Below are 27,481 nucleotides of genomic sequence, written 5' to 3' on the forward strand. Positions count from 1 at the left end.
TAGGGCGCACATCTTAACCCCTCCTCCCCAGTGTCTGGCGAGGGGAGGACAGGCGGGGCTCAGTGAGGCTTTGCTGAAACAGTGGCTGCCGCTCACGCTGTAAGAAGCAAGGATGTGTCTCTTCCCATCAGAAACGTGTGAGCAAAGGCAAGAACAGCAGTTGTCTTTAGAAGCAGCTTGTCCTCAATCCCCTCAGCTCAGCACCCAGGGGGGAGGGACGAAGATGTCATTCGCCAGGACACAGGTGCTGAGGCAGGAGTCCCCAGAACTTGCTGGGCCAGACCTCTACTTGTTGCTTCCACTTGTCCAGGGGAAGCAGGGAAGTCTCCACTACTGATCAGCTGTCCGCCGAGGGGGCAAGAGAAGGAAGCCTGGCATGTTCACGCAAGGTGCTGTCGAACACACAAAGCATGAGTGCTTCCTTGCTGTATTTGGGCCTCGTGAAACCCCGTGTGCGGGGCAGGGCCAGCGAGGGCGCTGCCCCCTAATTTCAAATAAAGAGGCTCAGGCGCTGTGGGGTACCTGGTTTGGGCCCAGGTTGGATATGCACTTCATGGAAACCTCAACAGAAATGTACAAAAATTTCTTTCTTTGGTTTTATACATATTGAAAAGGACAGCCTCTGCTCAGTGGCTCAGAGGCCCTGATCAGTCAACTGAGAGAAGTGAATACCTTGCTTAATTAGGTGACACGAGATGCAGGAAAGTGCGAAGGTGGTGGGGCCTCCAAGGGAAGGAGAGCAGAGAGTCTGGGCCCCCCTCCTTCTCCACATTTCTTCCGGCTGATCCTGGGAGCTTTCACCTGGAGGAGGTGCAGGGGAGTCCTGCTGGCGGGCACGGGGCTCAGGACCTACGCGGGCCCCCGCGCAGTGGGGAACGGAGATGCCAGGCCCGGCATGGCAGGTGCTGTGCGGGCCAGCCCGGCCCACCTGGTGGTACTGAAGGAGAGTCAGAAGCCTGGTGGGCATGAGGTTCCTGAACGTTTCCAGAACCCCTTCAAGTCCTAGGTCTCTTCTGGGCCAGAGGCCCAAAACTGAAGACTTTCTGGGCTGGAAGGAACTTGAAGGTCTTTAAATCCAAGCCCCAACTTGATGCCTTCCCGCCCTGGGCAGAGATCTTCCTGTCTGAGAATTTCTTTGCTCGGGCGCTCCTCCCTACGCTCACCATCCATGCCCCAGGCCTGGTCCGTAGTCCCTCCCTCCCTTGGTCACAGTCCGCCTCAACCTTCAGGGCTGGAGTGGCTCCCAGGCCTGCAGGGTTGTGTGCTCTGTGCAGAGGGCAACGAACGACCCGGCTGCCGTCTCCTGGACCCTTTGCCCCTGTGGTCCCAGCCCAAGGCCCCGCCACCTAAGCTGATGGCCAGCCACGGTCAGTCTGGCAGGCCCGCTGAGATCCCGCCAGCCCGGCCCAACATCGTGCCCTGGGACCTTGGGCGCCAAGGGCAGGACCTCAGTCATCTTACTAAACCCCCAGTGGTGCTCGCTCGGGAGTCAGGTGTGGTTCGCACAGTCCCTACCCGCCCTAAGCGCTTGTCTCCACGATGCACTTGAGGAACATGGTGTCATCCTTGACGTAGGCATGCCTGGGTGACTGCAGCCTGCTGAGGGGGAAGAAGAGTGGGCAGCCACTGGCCACGTTGGTCTCACTCTGCGGCCGCTGGAAGGATGCCGAGCTCAGGTCGGGCCGGAAGGCGTCGATGGCGTGCTCGCGGTTGTTCTGGTCGAGAAGCATGAAGGTGACCTGTGCGGCAGGGGGCAGGTGGGAGGTCAGGCCCTGGGCGGCAGCACCGAGGGACACCCGTACAGCCCCTCTGCCCCTGAGCTCAGGCAGACTGGCAGCCAAAGACGCAATGTGGGGACCACACCTGGCATGCGGCAAGACCCGGTTAATGGAAGCATCTGGTTTCTGGGCAGTCTTCAAGGCTTGCCCCATGAGTAGGGATCAGAAGGGAGGGAAGTCAGAGCTGTGGTCAACCTTGGTCGGGTGCTAAAGGCGGGACCAAGCACCGACGAGGAGGCCAGACTCCATGGCCTCCAGCGCCCCTTCCTGCTGGGAACTGTTTGATCCATCAACTACGCCTGGAATCTTCTGGGGCAAGGCTGGGGGCAAGAACACACAGGCCTTCTGCAGAGGGGCTGTTAGTCAATGCCCTGAAATGTGAATGGAGTTTCTGGGATGCACAGATACGCGGCCCCTCAGAAGCCAATGATCTACGTGGCCCCTCAGAAGCCAATGATCTACGTGTGACACACACCCCCTTCTCCGGCACATGTCACTGAAACACATGCCTACCATAGTGGCTCTCGAATTGGCAGCACTTTATTTTAAAACGTGGATTTATTTATTTGGCGGTGGGGGCGGGGGTGGGAGAGGGGCGCGGGGGAGGGGTGCAGAGAGAATCCCAAGCAGGCTCCTTGATGTTAGTGTGGAGCCCGATGCGGGGCTGGAACTCACCAACTGGGAGATCATGACCTGACCCAACACCAAGAGTAAGACGCTTAACCGACCGAGCCACCCAGGTGCCACTGGCTGCACTTTAGAGAGCCCTGGGAAAGCTTTAAAAACCCTGATGCTCAGGCCTCACCATTTACAGTAGTGAGACTAGCCGTTGGTATTTTAAAACTCTGCCTGACAGGCATGGGAACCACGACCTGCTGACTGACTCATACCCAGACCACTGTGGCGTCCCCACCCCTGCCCCACCTGTCTTCCGTCCGTCTCCCTCCACCCTCGCTGAGGTCTGTATGCTCGACCCCACCCCTTCCTTACCCTGCCCCCTTGCCACTGCTGTTTGCCTGCAGGGAGTGCCCAGCCTTCCCCCCACCTCCCTGCTCCCATCCTCCTTCTAAATACTTTTAATAGGCTTTATTTTTTAGAGCAGTTTGTGGTGCAGCGCCAAGGCGAATGGAAAATGTAGAGATCTCTCCATACCCTCTGCTCCTACCCAGCCTCCCCTCCCCACCCAGCACCCACCCCAGGGTGGTCCATTTGCTGACGCACCTAAACTGACACATCATAATCACCCAAAGTCCCCAGCTGACCTCCGGGTTCACCCCTGGTGCTGTGCGTTCATCCTCTGGGTTTGGACAGATGTACAATGACATGTACCCGGAATTATAGTACACAGAATAGTTTCACTGCCCTAAAAATATCTGTGTTCTGCCTCTTCGTCGCCCCCTCCCCCCGCCCCCAACCCCTGGCAACTACTGATATTTTCACTGTCTCCATAGTTTTGCCTTTTCCAGAATGTCATATGGCTGGAACCAGTCCGTAGAGACCCTTTCAGACTGGTTTCTTTCACTCAGTGATTTGCATTTAAGGGCCCTCTCCGTCTTTCGATGGCCTGGTGGCTCATGTCTTTTTAGCACGGATAATATTATCCACTCACCTACGGAAGGACATCTTGGCTACTCCCAAGTTTTGGCAATTATGAACGAAGCTGCTAGGGCCATCTGTGTGCAGGCTTTTGAAAACAAAAGCTTTCAACTCGTTTGGGCAAATACCAAGGAGTGTGGTTTCTGGATCATATGGTAAGAGTATGTTTAATTTTGTAAGAAACTTTCAAACTACCTTCCAAAGTGGCTGTGCCCCATTTTGCAATCCTGCCAGCAACGAATGAGGGTTCTGGCTGTTCCAAGTCCTTGCCAGCATTTGGTGTTGTCAGTGTTTTGGATTGCGGCCATTCTGAGAGGTGCGCAGCGGTTAACTGCCTCCTTCCCTTTTCTCTGAAAATGCTGCCAGTTCAGGCTAGCCCCCCAGCACCTCCACCAGGAAGTTCTCCTTATTCACCCCAGCATGTGAATTTCATTTCTGCGTGCCATCCCGGGGAGCTGGTCCAGGCATTTTAGTCCCTCATGATAGCCATGGATACCAGCCGTGAACTCCGGCTCTTCTCTTATAAAAGGTGAAGTTGAAATGCAGAGAGGACCAGGGCACAGGCTTCCCCACCCCGCCCGGTCACCCCCACCCACCCCCAGCCCGTACCTTGTTCCGAAAAGGCCAGGGCAACAGAGCATCATACTCCCCTCTCATGACCACAATGAAGAGAGACAGGTGGGTCCTCTTCCCTGTCCCGTCCCCGTTCAGGTAGAGCCGCAGACACAGCTTGTAGCCGTACTTGGCAGTGTAGAAAGCTGAAATGTGGAAGCCAGAGTCAGCACAGGGGTAGCTGGAGGGCATTGCACCCGCAGACGAGGAATCTGGGACCTGTGCTAGGCGTGCCCAAGGTCAGCGGCTTACGACTAAGCCGTCTGGGGCTGGAACCCAGCGCTCTTCTCCATTTCAGGGCATCAAGGAGAACCAGGCTCTTGGAGATCATCTAGCTCAGTGGCTGTTAACCCGCCGTCAGACCACAGATTGCCGGGCCTGGACTTTGATGCACTCGTGCTGGGCGAGGACTGAGAATGTGCATCTCTGACGGGGCATGGTGATGCTGTTGGCCCCCGGACCACACTTTTGATTTAACTAACCTGCATTTTGCAATGGGGAAACCAAGCCCAGCAAGGGCAAGTGGGCTGGCCCTGGTCTCACAGTGTGCCCGGGGCAGAGCCAGGACTAGGGGCCAGGGCTCCTACCCCACAACACTGACCTCTTTCTGCTGCCCTAGGCCAAGTGGTGGGGGTCCCCTGGAAGCTGGGGGAGACTGGGGCAGCTCACAGTTCTGCCCGCCACCTCGGCGAAGGCCCCTGAGGGATGAATCATCATCCCCTGGTGATTACGCAGAGGGGCCCGTGGGCTCTCTCCGTGGGTGGCCGAAGGGGCCATCCAAGTGTGGGTGCCAGTGGCTGTCACCACGAGGGCCCTTCTGGGAGGGGCTGATGGAAGATGGTGGGGCGGGGGCAGGCAGAAAGAGGTGGAGGAGGGACAGACTGACAGGCTGACTCATCTGTCCCCTTACATTTTGGTAAAACAGGAAGCCAGAGACACTGCTTGCTTTTTCCCCCCCCTTTGGAAAGAAGTGAGGAAAAAAGGCCTACGTGGAGGAGGTGAGGCCACCCCATGAAGGGGGCTGCCCCTGAGGAAAGGGGCCCAGCTTTGGGAGCCAGCCCTGCTCTGTGCTGTGGAGCAAAGGCCAATGCCTCTCTTCCTCCCAGCCCTGTTGTTCGCGGGTGCAGAGGAGCTGAGGAACAGGGAAGGTATGAAGCTGGGGCAAACGTGAGAGGCTGTTAAGATTGTAATTTGCAGAGGGGCACCGTGGTGGCTTGGTCCGTTAAGTGTCTGACTTCGGCTCAGGTCATGGTCTGGCGGTTCGTGAGTTCCACCCCATGTCAGGCTCTATGCTGACAGCTCAGAGCCTGGAGCCTGCTTTGGATTCTGCGTCTCCCTCTCTCTCCGCCCCTCCCCTGCTGGCGCTCTGTCTCTGTGTCTCTCTCACAAATAAACATTAAAAACTTAAAAAAAAAAACACCCATAATAAGATTGTAACTTGCAGAAATCCTCCTAACGATCCACCCCCTTACTTAGACGCATGTGTGTTAGGAGTCGGGAAAAGCACATAGGTCCAGAACTTTGTGCACAAATATACACATTGTTACAGAAACGGACACCGGTTAATTCAGAGAAAAGTCTACTGAGTAACCAGCCAGGCCCAGGGGCCCCAGAAATGAATGCGAAGTGGCCCGGTTTACAAAGCACTCACTCACCCGCTACCCACAACCTACGAAGGCACGTTTTACTGAACTCTCCTCTGGCCTGACTTCAGGCCACTGGCTCTCTGACGGCAGGGGCCTGCGGGATGCCCCTGTGGAAAGCATCCTCTGCACCCCTCTCATTTCCTCGAGCTCTGGCTCCAGCACTCTCTCGTAGCCCATAGCCACATAAGTAGACAACAATCTTACTCCTATTTGCAGAATGTGACTGATCTCAGGGAGGCAGAAGGCGTGCCCGGTTCAAACAGCCCGAGCTCCATGTGGCTGGGCGGGGAGCCTGCCTCCTCCACGGTCCCAGTGTGGCCTCAGCGGTCACAGCATGGCAGTCACAGAGTTGGGCTGCTGTCCCTGCTTGTTTCCTGGGTCCAGGAGAGCCTGCCTCCCCCTGCTGGTCTGTGCCCCGGGGGGGGGGGGAGCCGGTACCTGGAGAGAAGAGGCTGACGGTCCGGCCACAGGCCGACTCGTGGCAGCGCCTGGTGACATTGGTGATCTTCCACAGGAAGGTGCCGTCGAAGGAGGCCTCCTCCATGAGGCGGAGGCTCTGCTCCAGCTTGCCCAGGGCCTGGTCTTTCTGGGCCAGGGTCTGCTGCAACTCCACCACCTGTGGGGAAGCCCATTCAGCCAGGGACACCAGAACGCAGCTTGGGGATGGGGAGGGGATGATAGGATAGAGAGACAGATCTGTTGAAAGTATGCCTTCCTGACCGTGCCTCCCTCAAGTATCTGTTTCTGTTCATGCTGTCCCTCCCGGCTGGAATCCCCCTGCCTTTCTTCTCCACCGGCCACCTCTATTTACCCATCAGGCATCTGGCACACACAGCCTTTCTTCTGGGAAGCCTCCAACCACTGCCCTCGCTCAGCTGGTCTCTCTCTCTCGTCTGTGTTCTACAGAGCCCTTACAGCAGGTTTTATAAGATGCATCTTTCTGCCCTTCCTACCAGATAGATGATTTCTCCTAACGAAGGCTGGGCCCATGCGCATTTTTCTCTCTGTGTCCAGGCCTTGCAAAGTTCCTGGCATGTAAGAGTAGAGCCAGGAAGGCTGTTGATGAACTGAAGCCATGGTTGCTGCCCTCGGAGAGCCCTCCTTCTAACTGGGGCAAGAGTTACATGAAGAGAGGTTTTACTCGGTCACTTGAACCCAGTGTCTTGCTTTTCTGGTGGGTTCGCCCGTTGACATTTGAAAAAAATACAGATTTATTCTTGGGTATGCTAGGGTAGGGAAGGTAGGAATGGAAGTGAGTATCCTTTAAGGAAATTGAATCCCTGATTTTACTGATGGGAAAGCTAAAATCTTGAGAGGGGAAACGACTTACTCAGACCTACCCAGCAAGTTAATGGTAGAGCTGAAACTAAAATCCAGGCCTAACTCAACTTGAGACAATGATATAGTATTGCTGGACCATCACCCCTCCACCCCCCCCCCCAAAAAAAAACCCCAAAAAACAAAACCCAACAACAAAAAACGACATTAGCATGGTGACTGGTTATATCAAGAGAAGTATAAGCTCTGGAACAAAGGAGGGCATAGTCCTGCTCAACCAAGAACTATCAGATAGGTGAATTATCTGGAGTTGGTCTGCGACCACCCTCCGAGTGTGGGGAATTCTCTAGAGACTGAGACAGAGCATATGAGGACAGCATGAAGCAATGTGCTTTGATGAAGGTGTGAACACACCAGGAGTGTTTAGCTTCAAGAAGGAAACACTATATCTGAAGGGCTTCTATGGGGACGAGAAGGCAGATTTGTTTTGCGGGCCCTGAACAACGCAGGGGAGACACAGAGAGGCTGATTTTAGTTTAGTATAAGGAATAACTTTCTCATAGTGAACAACGCAGGGGAGACACAGAGAGGCTGATTTTAGTTTAGCATAAGGAAGAACTTTCTCATAGTGAACAATGTCTACCAGTGGAATGAGATGCTTGGGAAGGGACTATCCTATCACGGAAGAAGTTCAGGCAAAGGAAATGAAGCATACTGGATGGAGGAGTTTGCCCTGGACTACAACTTGAGACTCGGTGCTCTTCCTGAGCACGGGAGAGATATTTCTGATGGGCAGGGGTGATTGCTCTGCGCGCGGAGAATGCTTAGAAGGAAGGCGGCTGGTCCGCTGTTCTGGAGACAAGATGGGGCAAAGGGGACCCCCGAGCCAGCCTTGAAGGTAAGCTTGCCTCCCATGCTCACCCTTTGCTCCAAGCTCAGGATGTGCTCACGGTCGAGCTGGCTCTGGTGGATGGAGGCTGCTAACGCCAGGTGGGAAGCCTCCACCTCCTTGTTGAGGACAGCGACGATGTTCTCAAACACACGCAACTTCTCCTCTAGCTCAGCCAGGAGCTTCTCTTTCATTAAGTGCTGCAGGGCCAGCTCATCCTGGCTCTCAGAGCAGGGTGCCCGGTAGCAGTCAACTTCCAGGTCCCCAGCCACCTCCACGGCCGCCTGTAGCTGCAGGTCTGACAGATTCTGCTCCAGGGCCAGGGGTCCAGAGCCCAGGCCAGAGCCCAGCTGGGCCTTCCACTGTTTCACGAACGCCAACAGCAGGTTTAGGTGGGTGGTCTGGGAGGTGACCTCATGCTCCTGCATGAGCTTTGGGCTCCCCTGTCGAGAGAGAGCGGGGCTGGTCAGTGAAAACAGAGAAGGCTGAGGAGAACCAGGGACCAGGGGAGACACCTGCCACCCAACGGCTGCCAAGGAAAGTCAGATCCATTCACCCAGCACAAGGGAAGACACTGTGTGTGTAGCAAGAGGGATTTGGGTGAGGATCCTGGCACCAGACAGGCCCAGGCTGAGCCATGTGCACCCCAGCCTCTAGAGCAACAATTCTGCCCTGCCCTTGAGTGCAGTGATAATTCAGGACCACGGAGAGAGGCCTGGGGGGGTGGGGGGTGGGGGAGGGGGTGTATTTTAGCGATGCTACGGGGCCCAGGTGAGGCATTAAGAACTTTCCTGAGTATGGGGATGATTCACTAGTGGGGTTTGTTGCTCGGGGAAGTCATTAATGTAAGGGACATCCAGAGGAGTAGCTTGATGTCGTGGGAAAATCTGGGAGGGGCTGAAGTGGGCAGGTCTCCTTTCTCACACCCAGATGCTTACCTTGTAGGAGCAGCCAACACCAGCAAAGGGGCACCCAACTTCAGCCTCAGCCACCTCGGGGTGATCCTGGAAACAATAACCAGGTCATTAGGTGTCACGTGTGTCCCAGTGGCCACCACTGCGGCTCCCTGCAAAGCACTGGGATCTGTCAGGGCATGAGCTGGGCTGGCTCACATGACTTTGCACAGGCCGTTCCTTCTGCCTGGATGACTCTTTGCCCTCCTTCGAGCATCAGCCCTTGCAGGACTGTCCTTCACAACAGGGTCAAGGCCTCTGTCATGATCCTGGGCAGTGCTGCTACTTCTTGCACTGGGGCATGTTCCACCCAGCCTTACAGTCGTCATTCGCTCTTCGGTCGGCCCCACGGGTCTGGGGGTCTGTCACAGCTGTGCTCCCAGCATTGTCCCAGGGGAGACACTGGGAGGATGCTGGGCTGCACGACTGAGCACCTCCCTCCTCCTGAAGCCCAGGGGGCCTCTGCTCCCAAATGCACCCCTCCTTGGCAATCCATCCTTGACTGACTGAGGCATGTCTGCTCTGCACTGCTGTCCCTTACAGATAATGTGTGCCCTGAGGGGAGGGACGCAGACAGGATGCGACAGCAACTTGACGACACTGTTAACCAACTTATGCACCCGAGGAGTTTACAAAATGCTTTCATGATCATGATTCTGATCAGGGCCCCTAACAACACTGTGAGGAAGGCAGAATAGTTTTTTTGGTTCCCGTTTTACTGATGAAGAAACTGAGGCTCATAGGGGGGAAAGAGTCTGCCCAGGAAGGAACAGCTATGGAGCAGCAGAGCCACAGAGCTCTTTCCACACAATATCACCATCTCTTATCAAGAATAAACCCATGGGAGGGGGCGCCTGGGTGGCGCAGTCGGTCAAGCGTCCGACTTCGGCTCAGGTCATGATCTCACGGTCTGTGAGTTCGAGCCCCGCGTCGGGCTTCGTGCTGACAGCTCAGAGCCTGGAGCCTGCTTGGGATTCTGGGTCTCCCTCTCGCTCTGCCTCTCCCCTGCTTGTGCTCTCTCTCTCTCAATAATAAATAAACATTAAAAAAAAATAACAAACTCATGGGAGATTGGCAGAAAAAATTTTCCAAAACATATTATCTATAAAGGGATAATATCTATCCCTAGATAGATATTCTATAAAGGGATACATCCAGAATATATAAAGAGCTCTCACAATTCAATAAACAAGACAAGCAACCTAACAAAACAGGCAAAATAATGAATAGATACATTGGAAAAGGAACTAACTAACCTATGGAAATATGCTCAACATCACTCATCATCCCAGAAATGCGAATTATAACGAAATGCTACAGTGAACTACCACAATCTACTCACTAGATGGCCAACATTAAAAAAGAACGACAATATCAGTTTTTGGTGTGGATGTGGAGGAACTTGGGAGTGAAAAATGGTACACCCAACTTTGGAAAAATTGATGCAAGTATATCATACAGTCAAATGGTACTTAAAAAGCAACTTTCTTATAAAGCACGCTTATAAAGTTATTGCACAACCCACACATTGCATTCCTAGGAATTTACCCAGGAGAACCTGAAACACACATCCCTGTGTGTGTGAATGTTCAGAGTAGCTTTCTCCATTATGGCCCCAAACTGGAAGCAATCCAAACATCCATCAAGGGGTGAATGGATACACAAAGTGTGCTGTGCCCACACACTGGAACATTCCCTAGCCATCAGATGAACTGAACTGCCGATACGTGCAATGACACCGAAGAACCCCCAGAGCATTACGCTAAGTGAAAGAAGTCAAACACTACAAGAAAAGACTACATACTATGATTCCATTCTTAGGAGATTCTAGAAAAAAATAAACGCTAGTGACAGAAAGTGGATTCAGTGGCTGCCTGGGGCCGCAGCTGGGGAGACTGACTAGCCGGGGGGCACGAGGAAGCTTTTTCAGGCGTGGAAACATTCGCCACCTTTGCTGTAATGGTCACACGATGTCTACATTGCTTGGCATTCGTCAAACTCGAGCGAAATTCACTTGAGTGAGTTTTATTGCGTATAAGTAATACCTTGATTTTTCCAAGAGCTTTGTTTGTTTTTAAAAAAGAATAATGTTATGCGGCAAAATGAAGGGAGATACGGAGAAAAGCGGGGGGAAAGGAGAGGTCTTTTAGGCTAAGCAAATACAAGGCCACACTAGTTATTATTCTTTAAAAGTAAAATAAACAAGAGCTGTGGGTTTACTGAGTATACTTGGTGTGGGGCACAGAACACAGCTCAGCAAAGGGCCGCCCTCCCCTTCACCGCCTGCCCCGGGGCTCCAAGCACAACTTGTTCCCGGCAAGGAATGGAACACAGATGTTTCACCGGGGCGGGGGCAGAGGGCAGCTTTGGCAGAGACCCAGCCTGTGGCGACAGGGCCTCTCCCAGCAGGTAGCTTTCAACACTTGGCCACAATGGAGTGCCTGAGGCTAGAAGTGGACCTGGTTCCAGAGTGAAGGTACGGACCAGGGGTAAGCTCTCGCCCCCTAAGTCTGAAGTGAGTCACAGAAGGGATACCGAAGCAAAAGCGACAAAACTAAGGGTGCAATTTCAGACATCACCCGCAGGTGGAGGAGCACGTGTTCTTTTGGCCGCTGCACCTTGCTGGTGTGGTCTGTGCAGGCAAAGCGCGCTGCGGCACGGAAAGCACCTTCTGGATGTATCAGGATGCGCGGATGGGCGTGGCCTGTGATCGGCCTCCCGTGGCTGACAGGGGGAGGCCTTCCGAGGCCTAGGTGGCCAGCCAGGCTGTCCACAGGCCCGCCACAGTCCGCCTCTCGCTCCTTGGACTGCCACACGGGTTAGCGGGCTCTGGGGTCAGCCCGTGGGGGTGCAAAGCCCATTTCAGTCACCTCACACACTGGCTGCTCAGCCCTGGGAGAGTCATTAACCGCTCCCTGCCCCAGTTTCCTCATCCGCAAAACGGGGATAATCATAGTACGCTCCCCAACCGCCTCATGGAGTTGTGAGGATTACATGAGCTGATGCTTACAAGCGGTGGTATTAGTTACTTGCTGCTGCTGTGACAAAATACCACACGCGCAACGGCTTAAAACAACACAAATTTATTCTCTTGACAGTTCTGGAGATCGGAAGCCTTAACCTCGAGGTATCGGCAGGACTGAGTTCCTTCCGGAAGCTCTAGGAGGAGAATCCGTTCCCTTGCTTCTTCCAGCCACAGCCTGCATCCCTCAGCTCAAGGTCTCTTCCTCCACCTTCAAAGTCCGCAGCACAACAGCTGCCAAACTCTCTAACTCTGACTCTTCTGCCCTCCTCTTATGAGGACCCTTGTGATGACCCTGAAGCCACCTAGACGATCCAGGGTAGTCTCTCCATTTCAATTCAATCCTTAATCTAATCACATCTGCAAAGTCCCTTTTGCCGCTGTTATGGGCGGACTTGTGTTCCCCCCACCCCCCACCCCACCGCCCTCCCCTGACCCCGCCAATTCATCCGTTGAAGTCCTAACCTCCAGAACATGACTGTGTTTGGAGACAGGGTCTCTACAGAGGTCAACATGAGGGCATTAGGACGGCCCCTAATCCAATAGGACTGCCGTCCTCGTAACAAGAGAAAGTTTGGGCACCAAGGGCGGGCAATTTGAAGATGCTGGAAGAAAACAACATCGACAAAGCCAGGGAGAGAGGCCTCAGGTGAAACCCACCCCGTTTTCAGCTTCTTGCCTCCAGAACCATGAGAAAACAAATTTCTGTTGTTTCTGCCAACGTGGTCTGTGGTGTTTCGTCACGGCAGGCTGAGCAGACCAATCCGGCCATGTAAGATGACGCAGTCCCAGATTCCGGGAGTTAGGATGTCGACATCTGTGGATACCATTCTGCCCATCAGAGTGTTCGATAAATGTTAGCCTCCATTAGTAGCAGTGGTATTATATTATTTGTATTTTTATTCCTATGGATTAAGCATTGCCCTTAGGACGTTTTTTTCCTTTCTCCCGTTGCTGTCACGTACGTGCTGCTCGCTTACTTATCACCTCTCGAACTCTTAATAACTAATCCTGTAAAGCCCTATTTTGCCGTTCGATTTCCTCGGGGAGGCGAGGAACATCCTCGGCGTATTCGTCTTGAAACTGCACCAAAGCACTCTTGCGTGTTATCTCGTGGGATCCCTGCAGTGATCTCTGGAGGCAGGCAGGGTGCCAGCAGCTTCATCTTCATACAGATGGGGAAACTGAGTCATGGCGCGTCTGAGGTCACACCAGGCTGGGTCTGGGTCTCCTGTCCCGTAGTTCCAGGACCTTGCAAGGGTTTGCTGCCTTCCGGGCACCTGTGTGAGCGCCCGCCCCATCGGATCTCACGGCATCATGAGGAGGAGGTTGGGGCTTTGAGGTTCTGCTTGTCGTCCAAGCAGGGAATCTGAAGCTCAGGGACGACCAGTGATTTGCAGGGGGTGACGCAAGTTCAGGGCAAAGACGAGGTATAAGCCAGGGGCCTGGAGTCCATGACCAGGGTCCCTCCTCTCACCAAAGGGTGGCCTCACCTGAAGGCTGGGGACTGAGGGGCAGGAGAGGGAATCAGGCTGGGGTTGCAGAGGAAGAACGGGGCATCGGTCCCGGGCCAAGCCTGGTATATGTCTGGTGCCATGAGCGGCCCCTGTGTGAGTGGCCTCACCGCCTGCAAACTGCTAAAAATAAAATTCACAGTGGAATTTTCTCTGAAGAGGAAACAGAAACAGAAAACAAAACCCCAGCCCTGAGGGAACACTTGTCCTTCTGTCTGTATCCGAGAAGTCTGGGGGCGTGTGGTGTTCCCAGCCACCCTGCTTACCCAGGCCCTTTGTGATGGGGTCATCCAGAGGCCCCCCCCACTTGGGGGCCTGTGGGCTTCCGAGAATGTGAGAGCATTAAGAGAATGCCAGAGCAGAAGAAGGGCCTCTGTGAAGCCACTGCATGGAACACAGGGCCTGCGGCGGGCCAGGCACTGACCACACTGTTGCATCAGACCCAGAGGCTGGCTCAGGTCTTGCTCTGGTGTCAGCTGAGAGATAGGCACTTTATGGCGACAGGGCGGGCCGGGTCAGTGTTTGTCTACCTGCCAGTTCCTGCCCTCCTCTGTACCCGAGCCAGTTTCCTCTTTGGGACCTTCTGCTCAGCTCACCACTTCCTCCAGGAAGCCCTCCCTGAGTCTCCTAGTAGAAAGCAGCCTTGCCTATTCCTGTTTTTCCACAGCACTTGGTGGATTCCAGTACTTAGGGCCGACTGTGTTATTTAAACCTGCATAAAACACTTGGGGTGATCCCCCAAGAGAAGACGCCATCGGCCTAGGTTTGCCTCCCCCTCCCCCCTTGTCGTATGACTTTGGCTCAGGCACACCTTCTCACTGAGCCTCAATATATTGCCTAAAATCTAGGTAAAATAGGAATATTACCATCACCCATGACACAGGATGTCATGGGGTCGACAAGGTTACAGATGTAACTATCAAGTTCAGAAGTGTAAGGGTGCAGGGGTTCATTTCCAGGCATCACACATCAAGGGACACCGAGAAATGGGAGAAAGAGTTACCTCAAACGCATAGAGACTGGGGACAGACTCCAGAGGGACACGGTCAGTGTCTTCTCACAGATGCAGGCCTGCTTTGAGGGACAGAAGCCTATGACTGACTTGCCTCTCGTGGCCGTAAGGGAAACAGACTTCGGCTCAGTCCAAAGAGGAACCATGAGGTAGAAGTGATTGTTTCAGGAGGTAACGAGCCCGTGGCTTACTGTAAGCCACCAGCATCAGATGCCAGCTTGCTTTTGGCCTTCCTGAGCCGACTCCAAGGGAAGAGAGTGAGAGACGCCATTGTATTCACAGTGTCGCAGGCAGGCAGAATTGAACGTGATTTTCCAGCCACTGCGTTGCCCCCTATTTCACGGTCACTTCTATAGGAACGTCATTCCAGGCAAGAATGCAGCCTCTAACTAGGCCAACGGTGATCCTTTAATATCTGCGTCTTACGTTAGCTGATCAGCCCGTGGCCGTGAGCATTTCTGGGACAGATGTTACTCTAATGAAGTCAGAAGACAAGGACACGCCGATAAGCAGATGGCATGGAAAGTGTTCACAAGGCGGGGCACCTCTGGGCTGGACTCGGCCGGGCTCCGGCCACCCCGCACCCCATCTCCCAGGTTTCCCCAGATGCACAAACTTCAGGATGACCACATATGCAAAGTGTTGACTCCTAATCAGCTGCTTTGGTCAAAAGTCCCCCAAAGTTCCCATCAGGGGCAGGAGGGGTCAGAGGAACCTCTGGTCTTTCCAGTCGTGGCTTTGTGCAGGTGTGAGACTTCTGGCTCATGCTGGCCCCCAGCTTTCCACTGGGGGTGCAGTGCCGACCTCCTCAGGCGGGGAAGCGGGGGTGGGGATGGGGTCTGCCGTTGCCTGCGCCCAAGAGGCAAAGGCCTCCCACGCAGGCAGCACCCGCTCCCACCTGGAAGCCTGTCATGGTTCCTATCATTCCACCATTAGAGTCATTTCACTGGATTTAAGGCGGCAAGCTTCAAACTGTGCCCTGCAGGACGCCAGGAGCCCCTAAAGTTCCTCGGGAGCTGGGACAGAAGGAAAGGGGACAACTAAAGGTTACGGGGTGTCAGGCTCCCCCTCAGTCCGATTCACAAAGATGAGAAATTAAAGCCCCTGGAGAGATCTAAACTCTCTCTTACTTATATTATCCGAGATTTTACAAGGCGTGTGTATTAATTTTGTTAAGAGGCAAACATAAACCAAATTGGAAACGATCTTCCTGGAGCACTCAAGCAGGCAGGGGCCTCAGAAGGCATGCAGCATACGGCCTCCTCCTTGCGGGTGGAGTGGGGGGTCCCCCGCAGAGCCAGGGGTCTGCTGGGGTCTCAGGGTTAGCTCACTAACATGTCCCAACAGGGGAGGCCTGCCTCAGTGTATCCAATTAGCTCTTATACATGTTGCAAGCTGTACAGTTCTAGAAAAATGCATCGGGTCCTCACTCTTATTTCCTTGAGGGCCTGCAGGGGAGGGGCTGCTGAGGAAAGGATGGGGGGGGGGCTCAAAACCAGCTCTGATCGGGGGCAGGAAATTCCTCCAACTCTCTGCAGGAAGGGGGCCAGGATGGAGAAGGGAGAGGAAGGTGTGGAGACTTGTCGGCCTCTGGCTTCCACAGGAGGGAAGGAGAGCCGCCCACACAGGTACTCTGGACATCACAGGTCCTGGAAAGGCTTGGCAGAAGCCAAATTTGCTTCTTCGTTTTACAGATGGAGAAGCAGGCACGGGCATTATCTTGGCCGCGCGCTGAGTCTACAACATCCCTGGACACCAGGCTCCTGACCGCTGGGCTGTGGTTTCAGGACAAGGAGGGAACTTGGGCTGAAAGAAGCCAGGTATCTCGCAGACAGAGAGGGTGGCCGAACAGTGAGACCCTGGTCACTAGGGCGTTTCACGCCGAGACTCCCCAGTGGGTGTTGGGGCCCTACGTGTAAGACCAGGGGTGTGGATTTAGAGCTATGGTTCTTACAGCTTGGGACCAATACAAGTTTTGTTTTGTTTTTTTAAGCCAGAAGATTAACATAAAGACTGCCACTTTTTTTTTAAAATTTTACCAAGTAAACACTTTATCAAAAATCCCGCCATCTACTATCACTCTCATTTCATTTGTACAAAGACACGTACAGGGAGAGCATAATCCCAGGGTAAAGGTTGATTCTATAAGTGGAAAAGATTCTAGTTTTATATATATAAAAAAAAAACAACCCCACAAACTCACTACGATTTCCTTATTCTTATCACTTTGTCAAATACCGGGGGGACTGGACCAGATCCGGCCGGCATGCGGGAATCTGCCCTGGAGACATGCCGGGTGACGGTTCTTCCAGCTTGGTAGGGACAGAGTTCTAAACTGCGGTGCCTGAGAACGTGTCTTTGGCCCCTCACACGTCCAATGCTATTTCTTGTTCCTAGAAGCACAGCGGAACTTGAGACAGAAGCTGAGAATGCCTCTCCCTGTCCCTGGATACAGGGGCAGAAAGAAGTGTCTCGATCAAGAGGTGATGCACCTGTCCATAAAGGGCCAGATGGCAAATATTTAGCGCTTTGAAGCCTCCGTGGCAACCACTCACCTCTACTGTTGTAGGGCAAAAGCAGCCACGCACAATAGGTAAATAAATGAGCAAGTAGTGGCTGCAAACCAATAAAACTTTATTTATGGACACAGAAGTTTGAATTTCATAAAATTTTCACGTGTCCCAAGATGCCATTCCTTTGGCTTCTTAAAACCATTTGAAATATAAAAGCCATTCTTAGCTTGTGGGACACACAAAAAACAAACAAACAAACAAACAAAAACAGGTGGCAAGCTAGATGTGGCCCATGGGCCGTAGCTTGCAGACCTCTGGTCTAGACTGGTGTCCTCGCCCTGAATCTGTCACAGATCGGCGAGGTATCTTTGGGTAAGTCCCTTTGCCACTGTGAATGTCAGTCCCCCCACTGCTTACAAACTGATGCAGTCCAGACTCCAGACAAGGGGGCAGGTATCTTCCAGAGACTTTGTAGGCCGTTGCCCAATGGCTTCAACCTCGACAAAAGGGAAAAAAAAGTACAAACACTCTTTCCAGGCCGTGCCACGTACCTTCTCCTGAGACAGAAGGCTTCCTGGGCTTACAGACTGGGGGTCGTCCCCTCTGCATTTTGGACACATCCGGTCCTCGCCATTCCTGGGGACACATGAACAAAGCCTGCTGAGTGAAGCATTCATGGCTTCTCGGCACCAACCTCCACCCTTGTCGCTGCAAACGCCCAGGCCGTGCCCGGTTCCGCAGCTGATTTCAGTAAGCGTGCAGGCAGGTCCACAGCCCCAGACCCACCATTCCCAAACTTCAAAAGTACTGGGCACCCGGTACCTTCCCATAGTTCGCAGTGAGCTCAGTTAGCTGCTGCGCCTGCCCTGGGGTGACTGGAGGCTATCATCACCCTTACCTACCCCACGTAGTGGAAGCCCTTCTGTTTCACGGCAGAAACATTAACATGTCCCCGCTGGAAGAATTACGTAGTAATGCACTGACTGCCTTTTCTAAAATCTGAAAAAGTCCCGAATTCCAAAATATACCTGAGCCCAGGGGTTCCGGTAGGGATTTGTGGATGCGTGGTTATATTTGCTCTTCCCGGCTTCCTCTATTAGGCTTTGGGTCTCTTACTTTCAGTAATTCTGGATGAGCACAGTCAGAATAAGAAGGGGCCTCAGAGAACAACCAGCCTGGGTTTCCTAACCAGGAGTGGGTATCAGACTCTGAGAGCAATGACACACGGATCTATGTGCTTTGAGAAAGCTCCCGAGGGGTTCTGAGCCACAGTGAGAGCCACCGGTCAGGCCCAGCTTACACGGGAGGAAAACGAGGCCTCGGGGACGTATGAGTTGGCCAAGTGCAGACCGATTCAGGAGCTGGGCAGAAGAGACCCGTTGCAAAAAGCCTGAGATGAACCCCCCCAAAATCAGCTTGATGGTAAAAGCAGTCAAGCTTTGCTCCCCGCCCTCCCCCCCCCCATTCCCCACCTGGCTTTTCCACAGCCACATCCTCTCCTCACAGCCTCCCCAGGCAAAGCCCCAAGCAAAGGTCACATTGGCGCAAGGCAGTTTGGGAGCACGTTGGCCAGGAAGTTGACCGGGGACAGGCTGCCCTAATCTCTCCATTAGGCATCATTGTCCCCATCTGTAAAACAGGATAATAACAGTATCCACCTTTCCTGCCTTCTTGGAAGAGCCAAGGAAACAGTGCTTAGCACACAGCAGGTGCATAATAGTTGCCTCGGATGGGATGTCGATGATCATATTGTCACACCTGAATTATTTATATTGTAACTACAAATATACACGTTTTTACATATTATATACAGCATGTATGATGTATATTATATGTACTTGATACATATGTAAAATGTATATTCTATGTAAATACATGTATCTGTATTTATATGTGGATATACACAATCTAATATATTATACAGAAATAGATAAATATAGATGTGTATAAACATAGACATCTGCTTCCCCTTTAAAAGCACGGCCAGGGGGCGCCTGGGTGGCGCAGTCGGTTAAGCGTCCGACTTCAGCCAGGTCACGATCTCGCGGTCCGTGAGTTCGAGCCCCGCGTCAGGCTCTGGGCTGATGGCTCTGGGCTGATGGCTCGGAGCCTGGAGCCTGTTTCCGATTCTGTGTCTCCCTCTCTCTCTGCCCCTCCCCCGTTCATGCTCTGTCTCTCTCTGTCCCCAAAATAAATAAACGTTAAAAGCACGGCCAGCACACAGTATAAGGAGGCGGGTGGTATCGTGGAAAGAGATGTATTTTATGGCACTTTGTCATTTGCTACGGGAGCTTATGCTCATCCTGACAAGAACACTGGCTCGTGCGTTGTTGGTTGGGCCTCGTACCAATCCCGGGAGGCAGAAAAGAGCTTTGCAGGCATTTTACAGACGGAGAAGCTGAGGCTTCGAGATGTTAGGCACTTTGCACAGGCCACACAGGCAGAAAGTAGCCCCGCTGGCTGCAGAGCCCCCCCCCCCCCCCCCCCGGCCCCCCGCCCTGGGTGGCCTTCTGCAGGGGTGCGGACAGCTTTCGGTGCCTGCTTCTCTCTCCGCCACCAGTCAGAAGGGCCAGTGGCATGGACTGCATGGAAAGGGTGTGGAAACTGAGGCCCGGCCAGGTGGTCACCGCCTAAAGCCATCGGTTCCTCTCACCCTCTCCTCCTGTCAGGGGTCCCTCCCTGCCCACCCACCCTTTGCTCCTCCGACCCCTCACCTCACGTTCTCAGAGAGACAGGCAGCACAGCAGAGGGCCCTGGGCTCTGGTGGGTCCGGGCAGGCGGTGGGGGGCCACCCAAAGGGAAACTCGTTCTCATCAGGGGCTGGGCGGGGGCTGCTGGCTGAGCCAGAGGCCATCCCGGGGTCCCAGGCTGGCCTGGGGGGCCCGTCTACGCTCCTCTGGGGCGGGGACCGGGCCTGTAAAGTCTGTGCTGAGAGAAGAGGTGAGTTCTCTCTGGCGAGCAGGAGTCTGACAACTTTATCTTTTTGCTGGCTTGTGTGGTTCAACGTCACGGCTGAGTCACAGCAGGGATGGGGCAGGAATTACCCTTTGTGGTGCAAAAAATCCCCTGGATGGTGACTGAAGGCTTTAGGAGTGTCCAGTCATTCTTTAAAGTGAGAGAGAAAAGAAAACAAGTCAGAGAGAAAAAAGAACCGTGCCGCGGATTTTCAGGAACTACACTCAAAAGTTCCCCTCTCTGAGAACCTTGGGCTGCTTCCTGCTGGCTTCCTCCTCCTCCTCCTCCTGGGGACTTCAGTGGCGCGGTCACAGCCGGTGTTCCCTGGCACCCTGAAGCAGCCTAGAATTCTCGGTGAGGGTGCTCACCGCCCCAGCGGAAATCCCCAGGGTTCTGGAGGCTGGTTCAAAAATGCAAGCTCCAGGCGCTTTAGCTGTGCGCTGGCCCGAGTGTCTCAGGTAACAGTCACTTCCTCACAGTGGGTCTTCTTAACCTCATCTGTAAAAAAAAAAAAAGGAGTCGTAACAGGTTGTCTCCAAGGCCCCTCTGGGCTCTGAGATTCTGGAAGCCGGTGGCCAAGCCACCGGAGGCAGCTGAGAGGCTTCTGATGCCCCGGCCCTGCCCGTGGCATTCCTCGTCAGTCACGGTGATGACACAGGGCTCTCCCCTCCTTTGAAATTAGGCCTCGGGACCATGATCTGGGCCCTCCCCCCGCAATGCCCCACTCAGGAAGTCATAGGTGGCCACATACTTGGGTCAGGTGCTACCGCGTCCTGGCTCTGAGGAGAACAAAGCTCGAAATAAATACTAGGTCGCAGGAGTTGGGCTCAGCGGCCAAGTGGGACAGAGACCCATGGCTGTGTAGGAACTATGGTCCCTGGTATGTCTTCTGCATCCTGGGCAACATTTTCCTTCCTACTCCATAGAGCAACCTGCTGAGAATCCACTGGCCGCATATAGGCACAGAGGAACGAGATGCCTGGTCCAAAGTCAAAGCCCCCAGTAGCAGAGCATCAGCAACAGGTCTGTGGGACTCTAAGATCTGTGTTCTTTTACCCAAGCGCGAGGGACAAAAAACAAGGCAACTTGGTGGCGCTTACAGAGCTGGGATGGAGGGCAGAGATCCCAGCCTGTTTTCTCACCTACTGGATGGTAGATCCACATCTTCCTATCCTGCTGGATTTTGCAAACTTTCATAGTGATTTCAAATCATGGGCTTTGAGGTCTGACAGATGGGAGTTGGGATCCTGGGTCTTCCATTTACTAGCTTTGGGTCCTGGGACATGGCCTTTAACTCCTCTGAATGTCAGTCTGTGCATCTGTGAAATGGGGATAATAGTTTCCACCTTCCCTGTCTGGTGTGATGGCAGAATGAGGTGAAGGGTGGGAACCTGGCGTGGTGCATGCCCCAAGGGGACTGCTTGGAAGGCTTTGGCATGGTGTTCCACTCAGGGCCACTGTGCTCCCAGCTCTTCAGGATCAGGGAACAGAATTAAGATGGTAAATTTTGCTTATATAGCGTTTTCACACCCATCAACTTTACTTGAGCCTCGTAAGTAAGTGGGCAAGGCAGGTCAGATGTTGTCCTCTGACCCCAGAAAAATTCAACTGCCCCTCTTCGCTGGAACGACATTGGGGCTCCTGGCAAAGAGGGCATGGTACCCTACCACGGCAGTGTAAACTGGGACCTCCCTCTTCGCCAGGGCCAGCCATGGCCTGGCCCTCTCAGCAAACGACCTTGAGGCCTACTTCAGAGAAAGGCAGTCCCTTAACCACATACCCCAAACCTGCAAACTTCCCGGCATCCCCACCAATTCTCTCTTTCCCTTCCTTCGGCATAGACGGGATCTTATCTCCCATCCAAGTTCTGGGTCCCTCTCTCCTAGTCCCCTTTCTCTCCCCTCTGTCTTCCAATGCCTCCTTCTCCACCAGCTCTTCCATACGAACATCAAAATATGCCCAAGTTGTTCCAATAATAAAAGTGGAAAATGATCGGTACAGCATTTTAGGGCCACGTTAAGTACTTTGAACTGTCTCAGCGAATCTTCACATGATCCTTAACAGGCAGGCATTGTCCATCATCATCATCATCATCATCATCATCCCCATTTTACAGATCAGAAACTGAGGCACAAACTGGTTAAGTGACTTGTCCAAGGTCTCGCAGATAGTGTGCGGGGACCCCTGACCCCAGAGCCTGTGCTTTAACCACATGGTCTGCTTTAAACTGCTCTTCACCCTTATCCCAAAGTCCTCCTCTGCGTCGACACTCTCTCCTCACTTTATCAGAACTTCTGGAAAAGACTGGCTCCATGGAGAATTCCTCACTCGAATCTCCGGGAACCATCTCCCCAAGATTCTCAGTGTTGGAGTCACCAAATGCCTGGGGCCTGTCCCCGCTATCCAACCTGCCCTCTGGCCAGCACCTCACACCATTGATGGCTTCTCCTTTCAAATTCCCTTCCTTCCTTTGGCTTTCGCACCCTCTCCGTGTACCTCCCACCCCCCGCTTCTCCGGACACTCCTTATCTTCTCCTTGCCCCCTTTCTCTTCTGCTCTGAACCTCCACTAGCCCCATCTCCGTGGCTCCACCGCGGGATCTGCACGGTTGGAGTCTCTCCGCGCCGCATGCACCCCCTCCTCCCAGCGGTCCACTTGCCCTTGCCGGCGCCCTTGACCAGACCCCTGGGTCTCCGTGGGCTGGCCCCAGGATGCGGTTGGGCGCCCGGCTTTTCGATCCCATAGCGTCCCCCGCAGCCCCCTGCTGCATGAGGCCGATGCCGGATTGCCTGTCTGTGCCCCCCAGCCTCAATCGTGCATCCCTCCCGCCCCCGGGCAGGTGACTGTCGCCTCGCCACCGCCACATCAGGTGCGTGCCCAGCGCCGAGAGCAGAGCGGCGCCCGCCACTCTTCGAGGAGGGGGCGAACCCCCGGGGCTGCCCCCGCTGCCCGCAGGAAGGGCTGGGGTAGGAGTCCGGGGGCGGGCTCCGCAGCCGCGGCGTCCAGGTCACGGGCCGCGCCGGGAGGCCTGCGCCTGGGGAGTCCCCCGCCCGAGCCAGCGGGAGCCGGGGCGGCCCGGGCCGGGGAGCGCGGGGGCGGGGGCCGCCGGCAGCCCCGGGGCGGGTTGGCCTGGGGTGGGGGCGGGGTGCAGTGCAACCAACCTCGGCGCCGCCGCCGCGGCCGTCGCCGTCGCCTCCCCGCGGCCCAGCGGGAGCTTCCGGTGGGGCGCCGGGGACGTGGCCCGGGAGGCGGAAGCCGGGAAGGCCCGGGGCAGGTCCCCGCGGCCCCCGCCGACGCCCCCGGCCGCCCCGGGGGCGGGGCGGGGCGGGCGCCTCCCCGATGGGGAAACTGAGGCTCGGGGCGGGGTCTGCAGCGTGGGCGCCGGCACGCGGCCACGGCCCTTCTCCCCTGGCACAAATGCGGCACTCAGAAAAGCATTCGCGGAGGAAACGAATGCGCACCTGGGACTCGCCCCCCTGCCCGCCCCCCTCTCCGGCTTGCCTGAAATCCCGCGTGGGGACGGAACGAGCAGCAGCAACACCCCCAAGCTTGGCTCTCCTGGGTTCGCGCCAGGAGCCGGGCCCAGGGCTCGCGCGGCTGCGGGCTGCTCGGCGCGCAGCGGTCCGCAGAGATGCTGCAGAGCGGTTCCGAAGGCACGCGACCAAACTGGATGTTTTAAGGCACCGAGTCTGGTTTCACCTACATACGCACGCACACCAGGCCACTTACCCGCCGTGCGTTTGGGTGCATCAGTCAAAATCGTTACGGAACTTAGTGGAATTTTTAAGAGATACGAACGGCCTTCGGTTTTATGAATTTGACGAAGGCTCCTTCTTCATCACGCCTCTGATAGCTGCAGGACTGTTAGCTGAGGGAGGAGTGAGGCTGCCCACTTGGTTGGTTTGCTTTGGTTTTAGTTACTGGGAGAGGCATCTAGTAAGTTCTCTTTATGTGTCAGGATCTCTCTCTCTCTCTTTTTTTTTTTTTTTTGTCTGATACTTAACTGTGTTTTTATTTAAAAAAAATTTAATGTTTGTTTGCTTATTTATTTATTTATTTATTGGGGGGGGGAGAATGAGCGGGGGAGAGAGAGAGAGAGAGAGAGAGAGAGAGAGAGAGAGAGAGAGAGAGAGAGAGAGAATCCCAAGCAGGCACCCACCCTCAGCCTGGAGCTGGAGGCGACCGATCTCCCCAACCCTGGGATCGTGACCCGAGCTGAAAATCAGCCTCATGCTTAAGCACCTGTGTCCACCCAGGTCCGCCCCCCACGCCCAGGGTTTAGTATTTTAACCTGAGATGTGTTTAAGCCTCCTCCCCAAGGCAGACCTTCTTCTAGCTTCTGAGGGAGTAGCTGATGCTTCAGGCAGAGAGCTGTGCTGCTGAAGGGCGAGCCTTCAGGTCCTCCCTGGAGGGGACACACCTGCTCAAGCAGAGGGTCTCAGGGGCTTCTAATAGTGGCAGCCTGTGGGACGTTTGACCAGTGGTGTCCTCTGGAGGGTCTTTCAATCCCGAGAGGAAAGGATTGAGTTTTGCATCTCTGGTTTAAAAACTCATTGATTCGGGGCATTTGGGTGGTTCCGTTGGTTAAGCGTCCGACTTCAGCTTGGGTCACGATCTCACGTTTGTGAGTTCAAGCCCCCAGCCGGGCTCTATCCTGACAGCTTGGAGCCTGGAGCCTGCTTCGGATTCTGTGTCTCCCTCTCTCTCTTCTCTCTCTCTCTCTCTCTCTCTCTCTCCCTCCCGCACTCGTGCTCTGTCTCTGTCTCTCTTTCAAAAATAAATAAACATTAAAAAATGTTTTTAAATTAAAAAAACCGATTCCCGACTCAGTCCAATCTGGGAAGGATTTGGGACCTGTGAAAGCCATTCTCTGGTCCCACCTCTCTCCCAACCACCTCTCCGCCCCCCAAAACAAAGCAGTGTAAGTGCACCAGCAGCCTGACCTCACTCTCTTCATGTGTCACTTCCTGTTTTCAAATTAATGAGCTCATTTGGTGGAAATTCACCAAGGGAAATAGTTTAATTTTGGAAAGTACCAAAAACTTATCTGTAGTCATTTGGCTTATTCTGGGGGGCTCTTGAAATTGAGGGGGACTCACCAGAGGACCTCTGAGTGCTCGGGGAATGGCGAGGCTGAAGAAATTGAAAGCCAAGCCCCATGAGGCTGAATCTGACTCAGAAAGGAAACGAAACCTTTTGGAGACCACTCATCTCTACCCGGTAGAGAAAAAAAAAATTTTTTTTTTCTAAAAATAAGTTTAAAAAGAAATGTAGTCCGTCTGGCTAAGCCCTAAGATCTGGTGGTCTGAGCGTGAGGCCGCGACTGAGGAACAAGAAAGAGAAGGGAAGTAGGGAGGGTTTGAGCCTCAGCGGTTCCTTTCACATCTGTATCTGCTGGGTTCGTTCTAAGAGGCATCAAAAGACTTCCATCCTCCGCTTCTGCCCCAAACCTTCAGCCACCAGGCTCTTGATATTGAAGTTGCCCTCCTGTGCTCCTAGCCTTTGGAGCTTGTGGCTCCTGAAAGGAGCTATGTGCTGAACGATCAGAAGGACGCTGGGTAATTAAAGTTTTGTGAGCCGTGCTGCACTGTTCGAGCACATGTGACAAGCCCCTTACGTGTCCGACCACCTCCTGGCCTGCCCTATTTCCTAGAGCAGAGATTTTTAATCCCTTCCAAGATGGAGAATAGAAAAACGGTAAAAGCTGACCACGCTCTGACAACTTGGTACTAGGAGGAAAGGGACTGTAATCTTCCCTCTCTCTGCCCCCACCCGAAATCTCTAAGCGATATGCTGGAGGATATATTTATATATTGGAATGAGCACTGGATTAGAAGTCAGACTTCGTTCCATTTGGTTTTTCCTCGCCTCTAACCAGTTGTTTGGGATAAATAAATGAATGTTTAAGTCATAGTCCAAAAAAAAAATAGTTCATAGATTTTTTTTTTTAATGGTGGAAAATAACCTTAAAGACCATAGAATGGGTCGGGTTTTTTCAAACTTCGTATTAGCTGTAGGACTGTGTCTTTGAATGCTTTCTCTCATGGAACCCAAATAGATAAAAATGCAAGGAGCAGAGACTGTGTCAAACAGAGCAGGTGGCCCGGAGCCTGTGCACTGGCCTTCTGTCCTCCCTAGCCTGACCTCTGGGCTCTGGGGATGTGCTTTAGAAAATCATGGACCTAATGAGATGTTCTCAGGTCCCACATGCGGAAACCGGGATTCTCTCCTGGTCTGACTTGCCTCAGCTGTCCCAGGCCGTTCACCCCGAACTCTGACAACCGTGACTTTACATGCGCTATGGAGTTCAGCTGCTGGTGACCCAGGGCATTAGAGGAAGGGAGACGTTCCCCTGGACGGGGTCATCAGCCTTCTGGGGGAAGGCAGGATCAGGTGTCAGCCTAAGCGTCTGGAGGATTGGGGTCTGTGGTTATGGTAAAAATGATAACAGTGACAAGAGGGGAACAGATACCCTCAGGGATCCTTTGCACACCATGACTTTTAGTTTACAGAATCCAGGTCTAGGGTACAGGTGTGTGAAGTGGGGCCACCCGACTCCTTGATCCAGACCAATATGGCAGCTCACCCTCCAGCCCCTTAATTCTGGACACTTCTTTAACAAGAGACACCTTAATGTCTTCTTCGGGGAGAGGAGAGGAGCTGAGTCATGGTGATCCATTTAAAGGTCAGGGGGAATCTTCCTGAGGGCGGGCTGGTAGAGGAGAAGGAACTCAGAGAGTCCGTTCTGGGGGAGGATAGAAGGTGCGTCACAGTTGCTGCAGACATTTTCAATGACCTCACCCTGCGTATATTTACTGAACATTTACATGGTGTTAGGCCATAAGCAAGGCCCCACTCTACCGCTGTGAATGACACAGACATGGCTCCTAGCCCATCATGGCTACCATCTGGATGTACATGAACCAACTGCGTGAATCCAGTCAGCTAATGACAGCCAACTGGGCATGCTGCTATTTGTCAACAACCCTTAAGGGGAGCCTGGGTGGCGCAGTCGGTTGGGCATCCGACTTCAGCCAGGTCACGATCTCGCGGTCCGTGAGTTCGAGCCCCGCGTCAGGCTCTGGGCTGATGGCTCAGAGCCTGGAGCCTGTTTCCGATTCTGTGTCTCCCTCTCTCTCTGCCCCTCCCCCGTTCATGCTCTGTCTCTCTCTGTCCCAAATAAATAAATAAACGTTGAAAAAAAAAATTTTTAAAAAAAACAACCCTTAAAATGTGGAGCCCAGGATGGGCTATCCTCCCTCTGCTTCGAAATACTGACGGCTCCCGATTTTTCCCTTATATTCCTTCTTTTCGTTGCCAGTAACCTGCCTTGTTCCTCATATTCACAGCCTGTGTTTAGTAAAAACAGTTAGTGAACAGCTTTCCCGTTAGCATTATCTTAATCCCCTCTGATAACTGCTGATTCCTGCGCCAGGAAATGTAATTAAACAGATGATTACAGGCTAGCGGTCACCTAGGAGAGGAAGAGACCAAATTATACTGGGTGTTTCCACCCAAATTCCGTACTTCTCCCGGGTAACTTCTGTACAAAGGACATCAGCGACAAAATAAAGAAATACACCAAATAATTCTGTGAAAACTATAGCCTCTCTGCTTTGGTGTGATGACGAAAAATGTCCCCCGAGTTTCCTTCCCTCAGCCTCCGTTAACACTCTGTAGGAAAATTATAATACACTATAATAATTATAATAC

The 27,481-nt window shown here is 53.6% G+C and overlaps 1 protein-coding gene across 7 annotated transcripts; it reads right to left on the reverse strand.

Moving 5' to 3' along the window:
- Positions 1-582: 582 nt before the first annotated feature.
- Positions 583-23,741, reverse strand: TRAF1 (TNF receptor associated factor 1). 7 transcript variants are annotated; one of them, XR_004344335.1, is made up of 10 exons: positions 22,930-23,004; positions 20,017-20,266; positions 19,528-19,918; positions 17,365-17,449; positions 8,738-8,803; positions 7,832-8,242; positions 6,071-6,248; positions 3,984-4,132; positions 3,570-3,893; positions 1,652-1,739 (listed from the first exon to the last, which is right to left on the reverse strand). XR_004344335.1 is itself a non-coding variant. In XM_030293028.2 (9 exons), the coding sequence occupies exons 3-9, from the start codon at positions 19,665-19,667 to the stop codon at positions 1,521-1,523; spliced, it is 1,248 nt and encodes a 415-aa protein (XP_030148888.1). In that variant the 5' UTR covers positions 19,668-19,918; positions 20,017-20,266; positions 23,498-23,741; the 3' UTR covers positions 583-1,520. The 7 variants fall into 7 exon arrangements, 6 of the variants coding, with proteins under 6 accessions (XP_030148888.1, XP_030148887.1, XP_030148886.1 ...); XM_030293028.2 differs by lacking the exons at positions 3,570-3,893; positions 22,930-23,004 and adding an exon at positions 23,498-23,741 and having other exon boundaries at positions 583-1,739; XM_030293027.1 differs by lacking the exon at positions 3,570-3,893 and having other exon boundaries at positions 583-1,739.
- Between the last annotated feature and the right edge of the window lie 3,740 nt (positions 23,742-27,481).

Source organism: Lynx canadensis, chromosome D4 (genome assembly GCF_007474595.2).
Source record: "Lynx canadensis isolate LIC74 chromosome D4, mLynCan4.pri.v2, whole genome shotgun sequence".
Lineage (NCBI taxonomy): Eukaryota > Metazoa > Chordata > Mammalia > Carnivora > Felidae > Lynx > Lynx canadensis.

What these genes read in the sequence shown, in the direction of transcription:
- TRAF1 (XM_030293028.2), bottom strand. Translation starts at nt 19,667, where the DNA reads ATGGCCTCTGGCTCAGCCAGCAGCCCCCGCCCAGCCCCTGATGAGAAC. An exon ending in GCCTTCTGTCTCAGGAGAAG is followed by an intron (nt 8,804 to 17,364) that starts GTACGTGGCACG and finishes TATTGTTTCCAG; the next exon opens with GATCACCCCGAGGTGGCTGA. An exon ending in CGTCAGCCTCTTCTCTCCAG is followed by an intron (nt 4,133 to 6,070) that starts GTACCGGCTCCC and finishes TCCACATTTCAG; the next exon opens with CTTTCTACACTGCCAAGTAC.